Raw genomic sequence first — 18,068 nt, 5'->3', positions numbered from 1 at the left:
ATTCATAGAAAAAGTAGTTCTTAAAAAGAAAACGAAGACCTGCCCTTTGGGCTTTAAAAGAGTTCTTGTAGCAAAAAAAACTAAAGTAAATAGAAAAACTGAGGAGTATAGCTAAAATTCACTAAGGTAAACTAGAAATAAAGGGGTGCTGCTCTTCATGCCATCCTTTTTACTTGTAGTACTTCCGTAGGTGCTTGGTGTTCCACGGGCGGTGTAGCTTCTGTCCGTTCAGCGTCTCCAGTTCTTGCCATCTTCTGCCCTCTGTCCTGTCGCGTATCCTCTTGCCTTTCTCTCTTCTCTCGAGTCAGAAGCGCGTCCTCAGCATTCATATACTTGGTTGCCCTGTAAAGCACGTCCGACATAGTCTTCGGGTTGTTCTTATATAGTGAAAATAGGAACTTACCCTTCCGCAGCCCATTTGTGAAAGCGGCTACAAGTATCTTGTCGTTAGCTTCATCAATTGAAAGCGCCTCTTTGTTAAAGCGTGCTATGTAAGACCTTAGCGTCTCATCTTCCCGCTGCTTGATGCTTATCAAGCATGCTGTAGACTTCTTATACCTATGTCCTCCGATGAAGTGCGAAGCAAACTGGGCGCTTAGCTCTTTGAAAGTACTGATGGAGTTAGGCGTCAGCCTGCTAAACCATATCCTTGCAGGACCCTTCAGCGTGGTGGGGAAAGCTCTGCATATGATCTCGTCGGGTACCCCCTGAAGGTGCATCAGGGTCTTGAAGGACTCCAAATGATCTAGAGGGTCTTTGTTTCCGTCGTAGTTTTCCACTTGCGGCATACGGAACTTTGGTGGAAGGGGGAAGGAGTTGACGGACGCGGTGAACGGTGAGTCGGTTCGGTGGACCAGATCATCAAGGTCGCTGGACACTCGTCCTTTGAGGGCGTTCATCATGACGTCCATCTGTTCCTTCATCGCCTGCATCTCCGCGACAATGTGGGGTTGAGCCATATCAGTGACGGATGGACAGCTCATATCTTGTCGCTTGGGTCTGCTTGGGGCATTACTACCTTCCGGCCCCTCTTGGTCTCTTCGCTCGGCACTGGTACCTTCTTGACTTTCCCCTTGGGTACCCATAGCGGCGTTCTTTTGCCGTAGCTGTTCTTCAAGGTCCTGATTCTGTTTGGTGAGACGTTCCACTGTTGCCATGAGGGTTTGGACCTGCCTCTCCAGGGTAGTGGGTCGCAGCTCGTCTCCCTGAACGTTGTTGGTAGTTGTCATCGAGTGAGTAAGTACCATGCAACTCTTTGTCCGGGAAGCGATAGGCTAAAGTACGCTTCGTTCCCACAGACGGCGCCAACTGATGATGCCGAAAAATCGTCAGTGAGCTACACGGCACTCACGTGCTCGAAACAACGCCTGCACAACACAAAAAGAGAAGACCTCGCAGAGAGCACCGGTGTGGTGCCGGCCAAATACCCTCCGAAGGTCAAGTTAGAACTTCTCACAACTCTAAAGTGTTAGAGAGGGTCAATTAAAGCGTACCTTGGTTGGTGAGGGTATTGGTGTTTTTATAGTGGTAGAGGGTTGACCTCTCCTTATTGGATTAGAAGTCTTTTCCTTATAGGAGTCTCTTTAGACGTATTTTGCGAGATCATTTCCTTGTAGGAGTCTTTTTATTTAACACCAAGCGTGGGGCGCAAGATATTTCTTTATATATGCAAACGTGGAGACCAAGCAAGGCCACGTCAGGGTCGTCAGCTTTGCCTACCCCCTCGTCGGGGTCGTCAGCTTCGCCTACTCCCTCATCAGGGTCATCAGCCTCGTTAGGGTCGTCAGCTTCGCCTACTCCCTTGTTAGGGTCGTCAGCCTCGTCAGGGTCGTCAGCTTCGCCTACCCCCTCGTCGGGGTCGTCAGCCTCGTCAGGGTCGTCAGCTTCGCCTACTCCCTCGTCGAGGTCGTCAGCCTCGTCAGGATCGTCAGCTTCGCCTACCCCCTCGTCGGGGTTGTCAACTTCGCCTACTCCCTCGTCGAGGTCGTCAGCCTCGTTAAGGTCGTCAGCTTCGCCTCAGCCTCGTCAGGGTCGTCAGCCTCGTCAGGGTCGTCAGCTTCGCCTACTCCCTCGTCGAGGTCGTCAGCCTCGTCAGGGTCGTCAACTTCGCCTACCCCCTCGTCGGGGTCGTCAGCTTCGCCTACTCCCTCGTCGAGGTCGTCAGCCTCGTTAAGGTCGTCAGCTTCGCCTACTCCCTTGTTAAGGTCGTCAGCCTCGTCAGGGTCGTCAGCTTCGCTTACCCCCTCGTCAGGGTCGTCAGCTTCGCCTACTCCCTCGTCGAGGTCGTCAGCCTCGCCTACTCCCTTGTTAGGGTCGTCAGCCTCGTCAAGGTCGTCAGCTTCGCCTACTCCCTCGTCGAGGTCGTCAGCCTCGTCAGGGTCGTCAGCTTCGCCTACCCCCTCGTCGGGGTCGTCAGCCTCGTTAAGGTCGTCAGCTTCGCCTACTCTCTTGTTAGGGTCGTCAGCCTCGTTAGGGTCGTCAGCTAACACTACTCCCTTCAGCTTAGTAGTGTCAACTTTCCATTTATGACAAGTTAACCCCGTCTTCCTAAAGCTGTAGACGTCCTAAAGTTGTTTGACTGCCATTTATGACAAATGAGGCCGACGGGTCTATTTTGAATGTCGCTTCATGATACTATATTCATGAATATTCACATTCACAATTTTACCCTTATCAAATGAAGTGTCAATGGAGGCTCCTATGGAAAAATCATTCAAAAACCTTGTCCAATCCGTTCAAGAATTAAATATTCAAAAACCAACAATTCAAGAAGGTAATACGTTGGAGGGAGCACTTGCCGAAAAAATCGCATTTGAAGATCAAAGGATTAGTGAAGTGGAAAAGATAAATCAAAGAGATCTTCTCATGATTTCAAATAAGCCTAGTCTAATTTCACACATTGAATTTGTCATTCCCGATGAGTTCAAGGATGTGAAAATCAAGGCTTTTCTGTTCACAAAAATGATGAAAGAATTGGTGCAAGTATCCATGGTTCGAATTCATATCCTTCAACTCTTTAAGATTCAATGTCGAGTTTTCACCAATTGGGGAAGAAGGATATGGCGTGGGCAAGCATCTATTTTCATGTTTTGGAATCTTGAGGACAAAATTCATTTTGAAGTGGGAGGGAATGTTATGACCCAAGTGTTGGATAAATTATTTGAATTAGTTTAGTGATAGAATAAATCTTCCTAGATAGATTAGTATTGTTATTTTTTTATATTTAATTTAATTCCTATATTTTAGGATAGGATTAGTTCCTATGTTTTAGGATTTTTTGATGAGGTTATCTCATCCTTGGCTATTTATGTATGTTGAATGCATTACTAAGAATTAAGCAAAAAAAAAAAAAAAGCCAAAAGATGTCTATTTCTTCTCTCAAGTTTAGGAGATTGATCATCTCAAATTGACTACACTATCTTTCAATTATCTCAATTCACAACACAATTACACTATCATAATTGATTTAAAGTATGTAGCGTAATGGTTACTTTACAAGTACAAGTTCTTGTGGAGTGAGGGGCAAGGGTTGAAGATCAAGTTTATAGGAGGGAGTTTCACATACATAAACCTAAATTAAGTTAAAGTAGGATTTCTATTTTAGATATATATATATTTTTTTAAATAGAAAATTAAATAAAATAGAAATAAAAATAATAAAGAGAAGAGAAGGAAAGAGTAATGTGAGTTTCAAGTGTTCATTTCTTGAGGAAGTTTGATCTGGAAAATGCTTCATCACAACGTGGGAAATGATATATTTTCCTAAAAAATGTTTTAGACCTATGATTACAAATTGCTTATCTTTTTTTTCTTTTCTTTTTTCCTTTGTGAATCAGGTGCAGAAGTACCTTAAATGGAATTCACCTCCAGTCAAATTCGATGCTTTTCATATGGCTATGTACGAGCTATGGGTGCGCAGGGAGGTCTAAAATTATGGAAAATTCTTAGATACTCTCGAAACACAGAAAAATTGTGCTCCTTCCTCTCACATTCATGGTAGACCCCATCATGAATTTAATGAGCGGGCCCCACCATGAATGTGAGACGAGGGAGTATCATTCTCTATACTCTAAGAGTACCTAAAAATTACTCCTAAATTATTGAAAACTGTTTGAAATTTTGTGAACATATAACAACATCAAGTAAAAAGATTAATAAAAGTAACCTAAAATTGTGTGAAGCAAAATTATATTTGATACCTTTATTTTTTATTTTTTAAATCTGACATGAGGAGTCATAACATAACATCGCTTGACTGCGTGTTTCTCACCACAAAGTTTCTTCTCACACACATAAAAGTGATTAATACTTTTACCATTTTTTTTTTGCTAAATTATTAATACTTTTACCATTGTTCATTGAGATGAAGGTCTGTGCATTGACACAATGGTTCTAGTAGTGATATATGTGCAACCATAAAAAAGTAGAAAAGAAACGAAACTCACTCTTTTGAAGTCTTGTTTGATTATCAAAAAAAGTCTTACTTGTTTGTTTTTATACTTTTGAACGATTACCAGTGGCGGCTCCAAGAATTATTTTTAGAATGATCACTAAAAAAACTTAAATTATAAAAAATTTAATAAAGAAATAAATTGAATATATCAAAATCACCAAAAAAAAAACCAAAAATACATGAAGTGTTACCATTTTTTTTATACCAACAATGATGTAGGACACAATTTCTTATTTTATTATTGTAATTTATTAATTTTGGTATTTAATTTTTAATTTTCATTATTTTAGGTTTATGGTTATTATTTCCTTGTTTTTAGGTGCTTTTTAGTGTTTTTAGGTCAAATTTGGTTCCTGTTATGGTTAGGTATTAATTAAGAGTTATATTAAAATATATTTTCTTCTCAGTCAAGTTTTATAAAACCCTTAAATAGGACCCTAAGTCTATACACGTTTTTTAACAATTATTCAATCAATAAAATTTAGACTTTTTTATTTCTATTTTTTGGTAGATTCCAGACCCTTTCTCTTTGTGGATTCAAGGAACCCTTGTGTTGTTTTCTAGAGGTAGACGTGTTTTGCTTCTTGACGCTTCCGCATCCCGCATCAAACAAAGAGGAAAAAAAAAAGGATTGATAAGAGATAATGTGAGAATTGAGAATGCAATGATAAGAGTAATAAAGTAAGAGAATTGAAATGATAATATAGAATAGAAAGAAAAACGGATGATGTTTGCTAAAACTATGAGCTAAGTCGCCACAAAAAGCAAAATTATTGCCACTGGAAAGCCAAAAATAGTATAATTACCGACACTATCAAGGAGAACTCATAATTACAATATTTTTCTTGAGGGGCCATAATTTTTTTTGGAGTAATGCTACATATACAACATTTTAAAAACAAATCTTGTACAATAATTTGTTATTAGTGGTTTAAAAAGTGATGTCAATATTGGACCCAAATTAGAATTAATAACCAATTTCCACTTAATACATAAGATTTGTTATCAAATTATTGTAAAATTTTTGTGAAGGTAGCATTATTCTTATTTTATTGAATCAAAATTCTTATAATTCTCAAATTAGGGTGATCAATATTTTTGTTAGGATGGTCAAAATAATTTAGTTTAGTGTGTATGTGTGTATACATTTTTTGGCAAGTCAGGGTGGTCCTATGACCACTCTGAAGATACACATAGAGCCACCCCTGAAGGTTGCCTAATTGATTTACTTGTGAACTATCGATTAAGCCTTTTGAACTATTATCCGATAGCGATGTTTGCTTAAGCAGTGATCAATAGCAATGCAACTAATTAAATGAATCACCTAATCGCACGTACTACCATTCACTACAAGATAAAAGCTATTTTGCAACAAAAAGAGATTATAGTAGCAATAAACATAAATATATGCTTATATTACTATTTGTTGCAATAAAGACTTAAAAATACTAATATATTGCAACAAATTTTTATTTGTTGCAATAACTTACAAAAACTTTGTTGCAATAGCCTAAGCCTCCCGCCTTTTTATTTCCCCCAATTTTTCATTACCCACTATTACGAAAATTCCTATTCTTCTTTCATATTCTCTCAATCCAACATTTTTCACAAAATCGAAATCTGAGTTTGCCATGGAAGAAGAAGAAGAAACCAAAGCAAGAAAACAAAGGCAAAGCAATGGAGGCACTGAGAGTGTGGAGCCTAACAACATCGCAGCCATTGAGGCACCTCTTTCATCTAGCAACCACCACCTCCTTTGTCAGGCTCATTCTCAGGTTCTCCTCACCGCTACCACCACCACCACCGAAGGCCATAACCTTTGATCTTCATCTTCTTCTCCGTCTTCTTCCTCTTCCACTTTAGATAAAGATGCCGTTCACACCATTCACTTGAAGAAGGTAATCAAATCAATTTCCCTCTCTCCATTTCACAAATTCCTTTTCTTCTTCCTCTTCCATTGATTGATTTTGATTTTAGGATACCTTATTGTCAATTCAATGGCGCACACACTGACTCACTAATTGCAATTTATTTTGTAATTTTGGGTTTCAAATCATCAGTATTTTGATAGATTTAGGGTTTATTTAGGTTGCATGAAGTGGGCAACGAAATTTTTTCGTTGCAATAAAGGTTTATTGCAACAATTTGAAGTCTATTGCAACAAAAAATTTCATTGCAATAGAGTTTTTTCTTGTAGTAATTGTATCAATTACAAAGTACAATTTAATGAGTATAGCCATGAGTCCATGACACAATTATATATATATATATAGAGAGAGAGAGAGAGAGAGAGAGAGAGAGAGAGAGAGAGAGAGAGAGAGAGAGAGAGAGAGTATTTTATTAAAATTTATTAAAGTGTTGATAAGGATACTATAAATTTTATTACATAAACCTTAAAAATTGTAGTGCCACTAATAAATATGTCAACATTTATTACTAGGACAATATTCTTTTACACTTTGTTTACAATTACAACCATTATTTTTTTATCATGTCCATAATTAATGTGGGAATGTCCACATTTTAACATATGAAAATAGATGTTAAAAAAGTATTAGAAATTGGATAATAATTGTTGTAAGGTTGAGAGGTTATTTTATTAAAAATTATTAAAGTGATGATAAGGATACAATAAATTTTATTACATAAACCTTAAAAATTGTAGTGTCACTAATAAATATGTCAACATTTATTAATGGGACAATATCCTTTTACACTTTATTTACAATTACAACCATTATTTTTTTATCATGTCCATAATTAATGTGGGAATGTCCACATTTTAACATATGAAAATAGATGTTAAAAAAGTATTAGAAATTGGACAATAATTGTTGTAATGTTGCATTTAGTTAGTTAGTTGGTTAGTTACAATTCTGATCATATAAATCACATTTAACACATGTTGGAATTATTAATGTACATGGGAAATAATAGAACCATTTTTTTTAGAATACTAAGTATTTTTAACACATACACACACATGGGGAGAGGGGAGAAGGCCATGTGGGTCAATAGAATAGTTTTATGCTTCTATAAAGACTTACTTGTAATCACATTTTGATTCATTGAAGAATAAACCAATTGATTGCTTAGTGATGGGTTCCAATTAGCTCAACTGGTAAAGTTTCTAATGGTTAAATAAAAGATTTGAGATTCAATCCCCGCCTACAACAAAAACTGATTGGTGTCTTGGTTTGATGATAAAGAGCAAAAATCATATAAGCGGACGCCATAGGTTGAAATTCTGTCAAAAAAGAAAAAAATTGATTGCTTAGTGCCTTTTCCCTACATATTAAAAGACTCAAATAAACTTGAATACAAAGATAGTAAAAGACTTAAATAAACTTGAACAAAAAGAAAGATAATAGTGCAAGTGGTAGACATATTGCACACTCCCAACATTGCATGAAATGCGGTGAACCATACCCATTTGATGGTTTCCATGCTGAGGCATCACTTCTTATGGCTATCCTAGTTCAATCTTGAAAGGAATTGAAGATGCTCCAGTAACCTGAAAACAGACAATACAACAACCCATGAATATTTAATTATAGAAATATAGTACATAGGCTTAACTTTTTTAAGCTCCCTAGTCCAAAATAATTAAGAGAGATTTACTTGACTTTTGGCTGTCCAAGAAAATTCAGTATCAAACTGATTAGCAACAGGCATTATCCCCTCGATGTCAAGAACCATCACAACAATCTCAACACCATTTTTCAGCGGCACCCCTATCTGTCTTAGAATGTTAACCACACCAGTGCGTTTTCCACAGTTGAAGCACTATAAACAATTAATAACATCACATTAATAAGAATCAAATATATACATATGTATACACATGATAAAACCACATCCACTTTTCGATTTTGTTTAAAATTAATTTATATAACATACCCTCTCAACTAGATGCGCATCATTCTAAACAAGGTCCTCTTTGCAAATCCTCCTAAATTTTGGACTGACACCCCTACAATACTCGCACAATAGCTGATTACATCCAAACAATAAATGAGAACATATCTTGAGAAGCCTCCAAAATCTTAAAGAATTCGAGATAAGGGGTTGCAATTCTATAGAAGAGGTATTTGACATTAAAGGGGTAGATGTTGATGAAATATGTGACACACTATCCACTTAGTTGAGAGTCCTGAGGTTATTCAATCTTCCGAAGCTTAAGCATTTATGGAGTTTGGATCCCCAAGCAATTTTGACATTTCAAAATTTGCGTGAAGTTGTAGTTTCTAACTGTAAAAGTCAATCAAACTATTGATTTAGGGTTCATTTAAGTTGCGTGAAGTGGGCAACGAAAATTTTTCATTACAATAGAGGTTTATTGCAACAATTTGAAGTATATTGCAACAAAAAATTTTGTTGCAATAAAGTTTTTTTCTTGTAGTGATTGTATCAATTACAAAGTACAATTTAATGAGTATAGCCATGAGTCCATGATACAATTATATATATATATATATATATATATAGGTATGCATTAATCTTTTTGGTGTGACATTTTAACCCAAAAAAAAAAATATATATATATATATATATAGAGAGAGAGAGAGAGAGAGAAAAAAAAAATGTTAGGATTAGTGCCCTAAAATCCAATTGTATGATGCTATGTATGTTATTATGTATGACATTATATATGCCTTAATGTTGTTATTAATAAAGTTGTTTTACTATTATCTAAACTAATGGTAACATGAATATTCGGACATTATTATATAGTCTATGAGATGCATAGTATGTGATTTATATGATGCTATGTATATATTTGGACATTAATTGTATGATGCTATGTATATATGAAAAGTCACAGAGGACATAAATCACAAGTTCTTTGTAAACTCAGAATTTTAGTTTGTAGTCGGTGATGAAATTGGGCATTTCATCTGCGAAGACTATAACATATCAACTAAGATGATTTGTCTTGATCATGGAAGTGGAGACTTCTAGTTGATGTGTTGATATGTTTTAAGAGTTAAGACATATTGAACTGGACCGCTGTAAGATTTATTATTCTCCTAATGACTGTCTAATGAATAATAAATCTCACAACTTATATTTACCTGAACTTTTAATCCTGAGAGAATAATGGACCTAATCATGGAGTGTAGGTTGCTTTGATATATCAAGAGTGAGATCTAAAGTAACAGTCAAAACCTCAGTATGTTGGGTAGCCACATTTAGTGTTGATGGAACATATATTCTCAAGATGAAATTCATAATCTCTTAACAAAGATATAAAATATTCCCTTGAGATAAGTTTAATGGGTACGGTTATTCAGAGAATTGGGCCTAACCACTTTAGTAAGGAATTACTAAAGTATATATTTATGAAATTGGATTTCATAAATATATAATGAATAACTTAAAGGGTTAAACCAGATACTCAAGGATTAAGATGTAGTAATCTACAAAATGGCAGTCTATATTCATGACTTTGAATTATTACGAATATTTTATGAAGGGGTTGCATGTACAATAAAGTCTTGAGATATAATTTATTAATAAAGCTTAGAGTGCAATTATATTTATATAATGGTATTAAATATAATTAATGGTAACTTTGGACTTGTCAAGAGTTGACAGAAAAGCCCAAGGCCCATTAGAACTAGTGTCTTATTTGTTCCATTTTGGTCCCACTCTAAGCCACATACTAAATCCCAATTGGAAATGTCTAAAAGGCTAGCCCAATTAAATAATCAGTTATAAGAAGAGAAACATACAAAATTTTTGTAAAAACATGAAATGGTCTGTATGTGAGGGTTAGACTCTCTCTCATTCTCCCTTGAACAAATTCATAGAAACTGATTGAGAGACCACACTTCTTGGGCACAAGTGGAATTGGAGTGAAGATTGAAAGAGTTCTCAAGAACTTTTGATTTTTGTTTTGAAATTCACCACACCAAGGTACACTCTTTTGTTTTTAACTTCTGAAATTTACATGGTACATGTTATTAATTGCGAATGAAATAAACCCGTTAATTTTCTGCTACGTATGTTTTGTATGCGATACAAACATGTATTTTTCCAACAAGAAAGAAATTACTTTATTAAAAATTATTAAAGTGATGATAAGGATACTATAAATTTTATCACATAAACCTTAAAAATTGTGGTGCCACTAATAAATATGTCAACATCTATTAATGGGACAATATCCTTTTACACTTTGTTTACAATTACAACCATTATTTTTTATTATGTCCATAATTAATGTGGGAATGTTCACATTTTAACATTTGAAAATAGATGTTAAAAAAGTATTATAAATCGGATAATAATTGTTGTAATGTTGCATTTAGTTAGTTAGTTGGTTAGTTAGTTAGTTAGTTACAATTCCGATCATGTTAATCACATTTAACACATATTGGAATTAATAATGCACACGGGAAATAATAGAACCATTTTTTTTTTTTTTTGAGAATACTAAATATTTTTAACACACACACACAAGAAGGGAGAGAAGGTCATGTGGATCAATAGAATAATTTTATGATTCTATTAAGACTTACTTGTAATCACATTTTCATTTATTGAAGAATAAACCAATTGATTGCTTAGTGGTGGGTTCCAATTAACTCAATTGGTAAAGTCTCTAATAGTTGAATAAGAGATCTGAGATTCAATCCCCGCCTACAACAAAAACTGATTGGTAATTCTATCAAAAAAGAAAAAAAGAAAAGAAAAAAGATTTCTTAGTGCATTTTCCCTCACTCTCTTAATATTTCTCTATAGAATTTAACTACCTCTAATTAAATCAATTTCCTTACAATTCCTATCTATCACCATTAGGAACCTAGGTTCCTAACAGTAAGAGTATAAAAAACTTGTTATTTAATTATATATTGTTGAAGTAGTGCACACTAATCACATTCACTATCACATAAATTTATAGCCTTTTTTTAGTGAAATTTGTAGTATCTTTAGTTCCTAATAGTAAGAGTATAAAAACTTGTTATTTATATATTGTTGAGGTAGTGCACAGTAATCATATTCACTATCACATAAATGTATAAACCTTTTTTTAGTGAAATTTGTAATATCTTTAGCATTTTCTAAGTCTTCAAAGCAAGTATCTCTTGGGTTACAATAGTGAGAATAACATCAAGACATTCTTAAAGAGATTTCTTATCACAATCTTTCATATGATGCAGAAAAATTTGTAGTATTAATATTATCCGGTCTCTAGTGTTGAAAAAGAGATTCTAATATAAGGTATTGTAGATAAATACATTAATAAGAATTATGTATGTAGGTTTAAAAATAAAGGATTATGTGCTAAATATGACATTTATTACATAGTAACTGTAGCATAGATGGCAACAAGCCAATAAAAATTATTACTAAATATTAAATTAAACAAACATGAGAACAACATGGCTGAAAATCTTAAATTTGGTCTAAGTTGAATTTTCAGCTCTCAAATTTAAATTTGAAATTAAACCAAATTTGCCAACATTTGTTCATTATTATTATTATCAAACACTAAATTGAGAAATTGGCATTGTAAACCAATCAACTAGCTCAGACTGCTTTGTTTTGTTCAGTATCTGACCGGAATTTAGAACTCAGCCTCCCAGTTTGCTGCAATTCCAAAAATTTTCCATACGTCATTTCAACATATGCAGGTTGATCAATTTCATTGTCAACTAACTTTGGTGCTGGCCTCATAACTGTGTCTAGTGCTGGTCCATGTGCCAGAGCTATGGACATCCTTGTAGCCTTGTTATTCACAAGTGCCCGGTGTGCAATACTCTTGTACTTGCCATTGCTCAAAATCTTGTAGGAAACATTATATTCAGAAAATTTTGATTAATTCAAAAAAATTGTTCATTTAGTTAAATATACATATGTCAAGAACATGATAAGTGAAAAACATAGAGTCAATGATATTTAAATAAAAATTTATATAATTACGCACACATATAAAGAAAAAGAAACGATCAACCATTAACTCTTATTTGTGTATTTGCTTCATTTCTCCTTTTTATAATTTTCTTTTATATTATATTTATAGGGTTATTTCTTCATTTTGGCCAGTTCGGCAATTATGTAATTCCTCACATCAAAGAAATTTTCATAATTTTTGTTTTATGAAAAAGGTCAACCCTAATATGTATGTTGGTACTTACCCCATTCCCAACACCAACTACCTTTTTTTTTTCTTCATTTTGGCCATTTAGGCTAGTTAACAGTTCCTTTTGGGTATTTAGACAATTGCTTTGTATCCCATATGGAAGAAAACCATATAATTTTAATTCTGTGTGTTCTTAGTCCTCAGTAAATTAAAAAAAAAAAAAAGTTTTTCAGAAAGTGGTTCAGATTTGGCTAAAAGTAAAAAAAACTTTTGTTAACAAGTCACCATCAAAGCACTATTTCTCTGTCTTGCCTTTATACTTATTCACACATGTCACTTGTCACATTTAACTTAAATAAAATTTGGGTAATTTCTAATTTCCATTATAAAATTTGGCATAAGTTTGATCATGTAACCCTTCAAATTTTATGGGTTTTTATTTAGTCATTAAAATTATATAAAGTGAACAATTTTGCCTGTTCTTTTTCTTTTCTTTTTTTTTTCCTTACGTGACTAACAGAATGCAGAAGCAACCCATATTTATGAGACTAAAATCAAACCAACCACATATTTAAGAGTACACAAATTTAAGTAACAAAATTGAACCAACCTCATCATAAACAAAGAACAAAATTACTCCCCCCACCCCCTCTCTTTTAAAGAATTCAAGGATAAAAAAAAAATATTGATGTGAATGACAAATGTTTTATCACCTTAAACCTTGTTCGGACATATGTGATTCGCTAGTTAGGAACATATGTCACTATTTTATATAATTGGCTAATCCTTTGACAAAACACAATTTACTTGTATTTGTGTAGATCTAGAATGTGTTTAATACTTCAAGAAATTTTGTTTCAAGATCAAGTGTTGAAACCATGCAAGTCTATCCAAGATTCAAGCTGAAAAGTGTTTGTCATTAAAACTCGACAGCTAGCCATCTATCGAGCTTAAAGAGCTGTTCAACCCCGTGGCTCAACAGCAGCTCGACAGATAAAGGATCTGTCGAGGTTTATGAAAAACATATTTTCAGTTCTGTTTTGACTCCAATCCGTGTTTATGTGTTTGAGTTTTCTTTTCTCATAACCCTAAACATATAAAGGATTATTTTAAGGGCTGTCAAAGTGTTCACAAGTTGCACAAGTGTTGAGCAAAGTTTATTCAAGCAATTTGTGACCGGAGACACAGTTTTTCCCTAATTCATCATTCTTGTGAAGAAGTTGTTGTGTTTGTGCACTATAAGGTTTTGTGACTAAGCATCTTTTTGATCTTCATCATTGGGATGAACTGAAAAACTTTGCAGCCAACAAACTTCTCTAGTTGGTAATTGAAGTCGCGTACTGGGATCCGTGTAATTGGTTAGTCACGTACTGGGAGCCGTGCATCAAAAGGAGAAATCGTCACTACAAAACAAGTCCAATTGGGTATTGAGGTAAGGGTTCAACTGTAAGTTGGTATAAGGTACTGGGATTCATTTACTTGTAATCGCTTGTTGTGATAATAGTAGAATTTTGGGAGTGGTAACCTTAAAATTACCCAGTTGGGTTTTTGCCTTGTTGGTTTTCCCTATTCGTAAACAAATCACTGTGTCAATTTATTTTCTGCTGCATACTTAGTTTATTGGTAATTTGTTTGTGCTACCACGTGTTTGCATGTTAATTAACTTAATTAATTTACTTGGCTAAATTAATTGGTTAATTTATCATAAGTAGTCAATTTGTTTTTGGCCTATCAAGTGGTATCAGAGCAGGCAAACTCTGATTAGGGTTAATCTTTGCTGTGTTGATCCATTGACCCTTGTTTGTCATGGATAGAGGACTGTCATTAATTATACCTCCTTTATTTGATGGCACTAACTATGCATATTGGAAAATACGCATAAGAGCTTTCTTGTAGTCTTTAGATGAGAAAGTGTGGCAAGCTGTAGAGATTGGCTGGACCAAACCAAAGAAAGTGCCGGCCGATTGGGATGATGCCAAGATCAAGGTGGCAAACTTCAACAGCAGGGCATTGAATGCTTTATTCAATGCAGTCACTAATGAGGAGTTCAAGAAGATATCATCTACTGAAACTACTAAGGAGGCATAGACCATTCTCCAGACAACCTATGAGGGAACCAAGGCTGTCAAAGATTCAAAGTTTCAGAGGCTCACTACAAGTTTTAAAGAAATCAAGATGGAGGAGGATGAGTCGTTCGATGAATTCTTTGCCAAACTCAAGGACATAGTGAACTCAACCTTCAATCTTGGGGAAACCATTCTTGAACCCAAAATTGTAAGGAAAATGTTAAGATCTCTACCCGAGAGATTCCATGCAAAGATCACGGCAATCGAGGAATCAAAGGATATTGACAAGATTCCTTTAACAGAGCTGGTTGGCAATCTACAGACCTATGAGCTAGGGTTAACTAAAATTGGCAAATCGGGTAAAGGCAAGAGCATGGCACTTAAGGCCAAGAGTAGTGACACAGATGAGTCTTTAAACGATGAAGATTCTAAGATGAAGTCCTACATTACCAGACAATTCAAGAAGTTTATGAAGAATGCCAATGGGAAGGGCTTTGACAAGGACCATCAATAATCCAGTTCTTCTCAGTTCAAGAGCTAAGACAAAGGGAAGAAGGATGCTAGGGATGGCGGTCAGTACACTGTTCCTGCAGGACCTAAGTGCTTTGGGTGTCAAGACTTCGGTCACATGAAATAGGAGTGTCCTACATATCTCAAGAGTATTGGGAAGAGCAAGGCACTTGCTACTACTTTAAGCGACATTTAGCCTGCGGATGATTCCGACAATGAGGATGACGTTATCCAGAATGCCTTCACTACCACTGTCAATCCTACTAAGAGGATTGTTGAAGATGTGGATGAAGAAGAGGAATTGGTGGAGTCCAAGTTTGAGAAGATTGATGATCAAGATGATATTCATACAGCCTATGAGAAATTATACATGCTTTCTAAGAAACATGAGAAACTTTATAAGTTGACCACCAAGAAGTTCAGTGATGTGGAACTTGATCGTGAAGAGCTTTCGATAAAGTTTGATGAAGCTAATCAGACTATTGGAGTACTGAGGTCCGAGAACAATTTCTTAGCTGAGAAGACCAAGAAGCTTGAAGAGGAGCTATTTCAAGTCAGAGCTCGATTGGAGAAGACTTCAAGTGCAAAGCTTAATGAGATGCTAAGTCTTCAGAAATCTACTTCTGATTGAACAGGTTTAGGGTATGGTTTCTCTTCTTCTAATACTGCTTCTACTAGTACTACTATTTTTGTTCCTCCTAGCAATAATGTTGAAAATGAGAACAATGATGTTAAAACTGATTTGGCTAGTGAGAACATAGATAAAAGTAAATCTATCTTATGAGCACCCCCTAAGCAAGATAAGAAGGAAGCTAAAAACCCTAGGGCTAAGAAGGCTAACTCTCAAAAGCCTAAACAGAAGAAGCAGCATCTCTGTCATCATTGTGGAGTTGCCGGTCATACTTGACAAAATTGTTATAAGTGGTTAACCACTCAACAGAGTAACGACATGATAGCATTTGGAAGTCAGAATCAGTTTCAATCCTCTCTTGCTCCCCTTGGAGATCTTCTCAAAGCCCTCATGTTCCTTCAAACTTGAACGGTTTCAATTCTTCCCCCTCATCGCCGGTTTAAGGGTACACTCAAAGGAAAGGTTCTTCCAAGGCGTGGAAAGAAAAGAGCTCCAAGTGATTCTATCACTTTTTTCTTTCTCTGTTCCTGTTTTTGTGTGTGCATTACTTGTGTTATTACTTTCAAGTTTTGAGTCAGTTTAGTTTTATGCTTTACTTTATTTAACATGTTTTTGTTTGTTTTTAGTTTTGTTTTTCATATGAAAATAAATAAATAAATTGAAAAATCAGAAAAATACAAAAACAGTGTGTGTTTTGTGTACATTGGTACTTGTGTACCTTGGATGGCCATTGAAACAAAGTTTTCTAAACTTTGTGTCTCTTGTAACTTAGATGAGCATCTCTATGCACAACTAAACAAGTGAGCTTTGTGGCTCTTGTTTGTGATGAGTAAGATTAAGTAATATCTTGTACTTAACACTCTTATCACTCTTTTTGACGGGAAGGCTAGAAAATCCTAAGAGAAAGGCATATATAACCATCTCACCACTGTTACCCGCCAATCATGAAATAACATCTATATACTTTGGCATAGCAAAAGTGCAATATCAATGACATTTGTGTGTTTCGACATAGCAAAATTGGAATGTCAAATACTTAACATAATTGGATATTTCTTTTCTCTCTTTTATATGCCCATGCATGATTTGCTTAAAAAAAAAATATGCAAAGAAAAATAAAAAGCAAAAAGATCAAAATGCTTTAAATATGATTGCAAGCGAGTATTTTAGGAGATGTGGGAGTTATAGGATGTACCTCGAAGGTGATAGTCCCTATCAAACAGTTATGATTGTGTGTGAGTTAAAGTGATTTTCTCATATCTCAAATTGTCATAACATGTATACACTTATGTAATCTTACAATGTTTTTCACACACAACGCACAATATTTTTTGCTACTCTTGATACATATGCATGTACAATGTGATTTGGCCATCACAAGATTTTACACATGTTAATGTATACTCATTAAACTGTCTTGACTTATTTTTGAAATATAAAATTAGTTAGACTTGTTTAGTGTGCGTGTGTTTTTGGGATCCATGTGCTTAAAAATTGTTGTTGAGAGATGATTTTGAAAGTTTAAAATGTTGATTGGATCATTGGTTGAGTTGCATGCTTGATTGCATTCATATCTGTGTTTTTCCCTTCTTGAAAAATTGTTTTTAAGCAACCTCGACACCTCCTCGACACCTCTCGACACTTGGCCTTTCTGTCGAGATCTTAAGTTGTTTCTTATCGCAATCTCGATAGCTGTCTCGACAGCTGGTGGATTGATCGAGAAAGTTCCTAGACTCTCGATAGCTTCTTGACAGCTGGTGGATCAATCGAGCTTCTTTTTAGCTTTTGTTGAATTGTCCCTCGACAGCTCCTCGATAGCTTCATTTGTCGCCGCCTTTTTTCCTCAACACTTGTCTCGATACCTCTTGACACCTGTATCTGTCGAGAATTACTGAACACCTATAAATAGGTTTTAGCGCAATCCGATCCTCATTTTCTCAATCTCACTCGATCTATTCGCGCCTATTCACCTCCCAAACACTCTCTTCTCTCTCAAAACCTTCAACCCACGTGATTTTTGGCCTTTCCTTGCTTCAAATCACTTGGTATGATCTCTTTTTCTCTCATTATTCATGCATTTTATGCATTTAGACCTAGGTTTTGGGGTTTTTGAAAAATTTTGGGGTTTTTCAAAATTGTTGAGTGTTTATTGAAATTTTGGGATGGGTTTTTGTCTAAATGATCTTTTAACCTCATGCACTGCATTACACATGCATTATTACTATAGTTTGATGCATTTAGATGTTTGTTATATGTGTTAAACTGTCTATATGCTGGTAGGTTTGGATTGGGTTGAACCCATGATGTTTTTTACTTTGC

The 18,068-nt window shown here is 35.2% G+C and overlaps 1 protein-coding gene across 3 annotated transcripts in view; it reads right to left on the bottom strand.

Annotated features, from left to right (window-relative positions):
- Positions 1-11,827: 11,827 nt before the first annotated feature.
- The window catches only part of LOC126706775 (2-oxoglutarate-dependent dioxygenase 19-like), an 84,790-nt gene continuing 78,549 nt past the window's right edge, over positions 11,828-18,068 (bottom strand). For all 3 annotated transcript variants that reach the window (XM_050406326.1, XM_050406325.1, XM_050406324.1), the window contains exon 5: positions 11,828-12,244. In XM_050406326.1, the coding sequence (XP_050262283.1) occupies positions 11,990-12,244 (255 nt within the window). In that variant the 3' untranslated portion in view covers positions 11,828-11,989. The remainder of the gene's footprint in view (positions 12,245-18,068) is intronic.

Source organism: Quercus robur, chromosome 11 (genome assembly GCF_932294415.1).
Source record: "Quercus robur chromosome 11, dhQueRobu3.1, whole genome shotgun sequence".
Classification (NCBI taxonomy): Eukaryota; Viridiplantae; Streptophyta; class Magnoliopsida; order Fagales; family Fagaceae; genus Quercus; species Quercus robur.
This window is presented reverse-complemented; position numbering and strand designations above follow the sequence as displayed.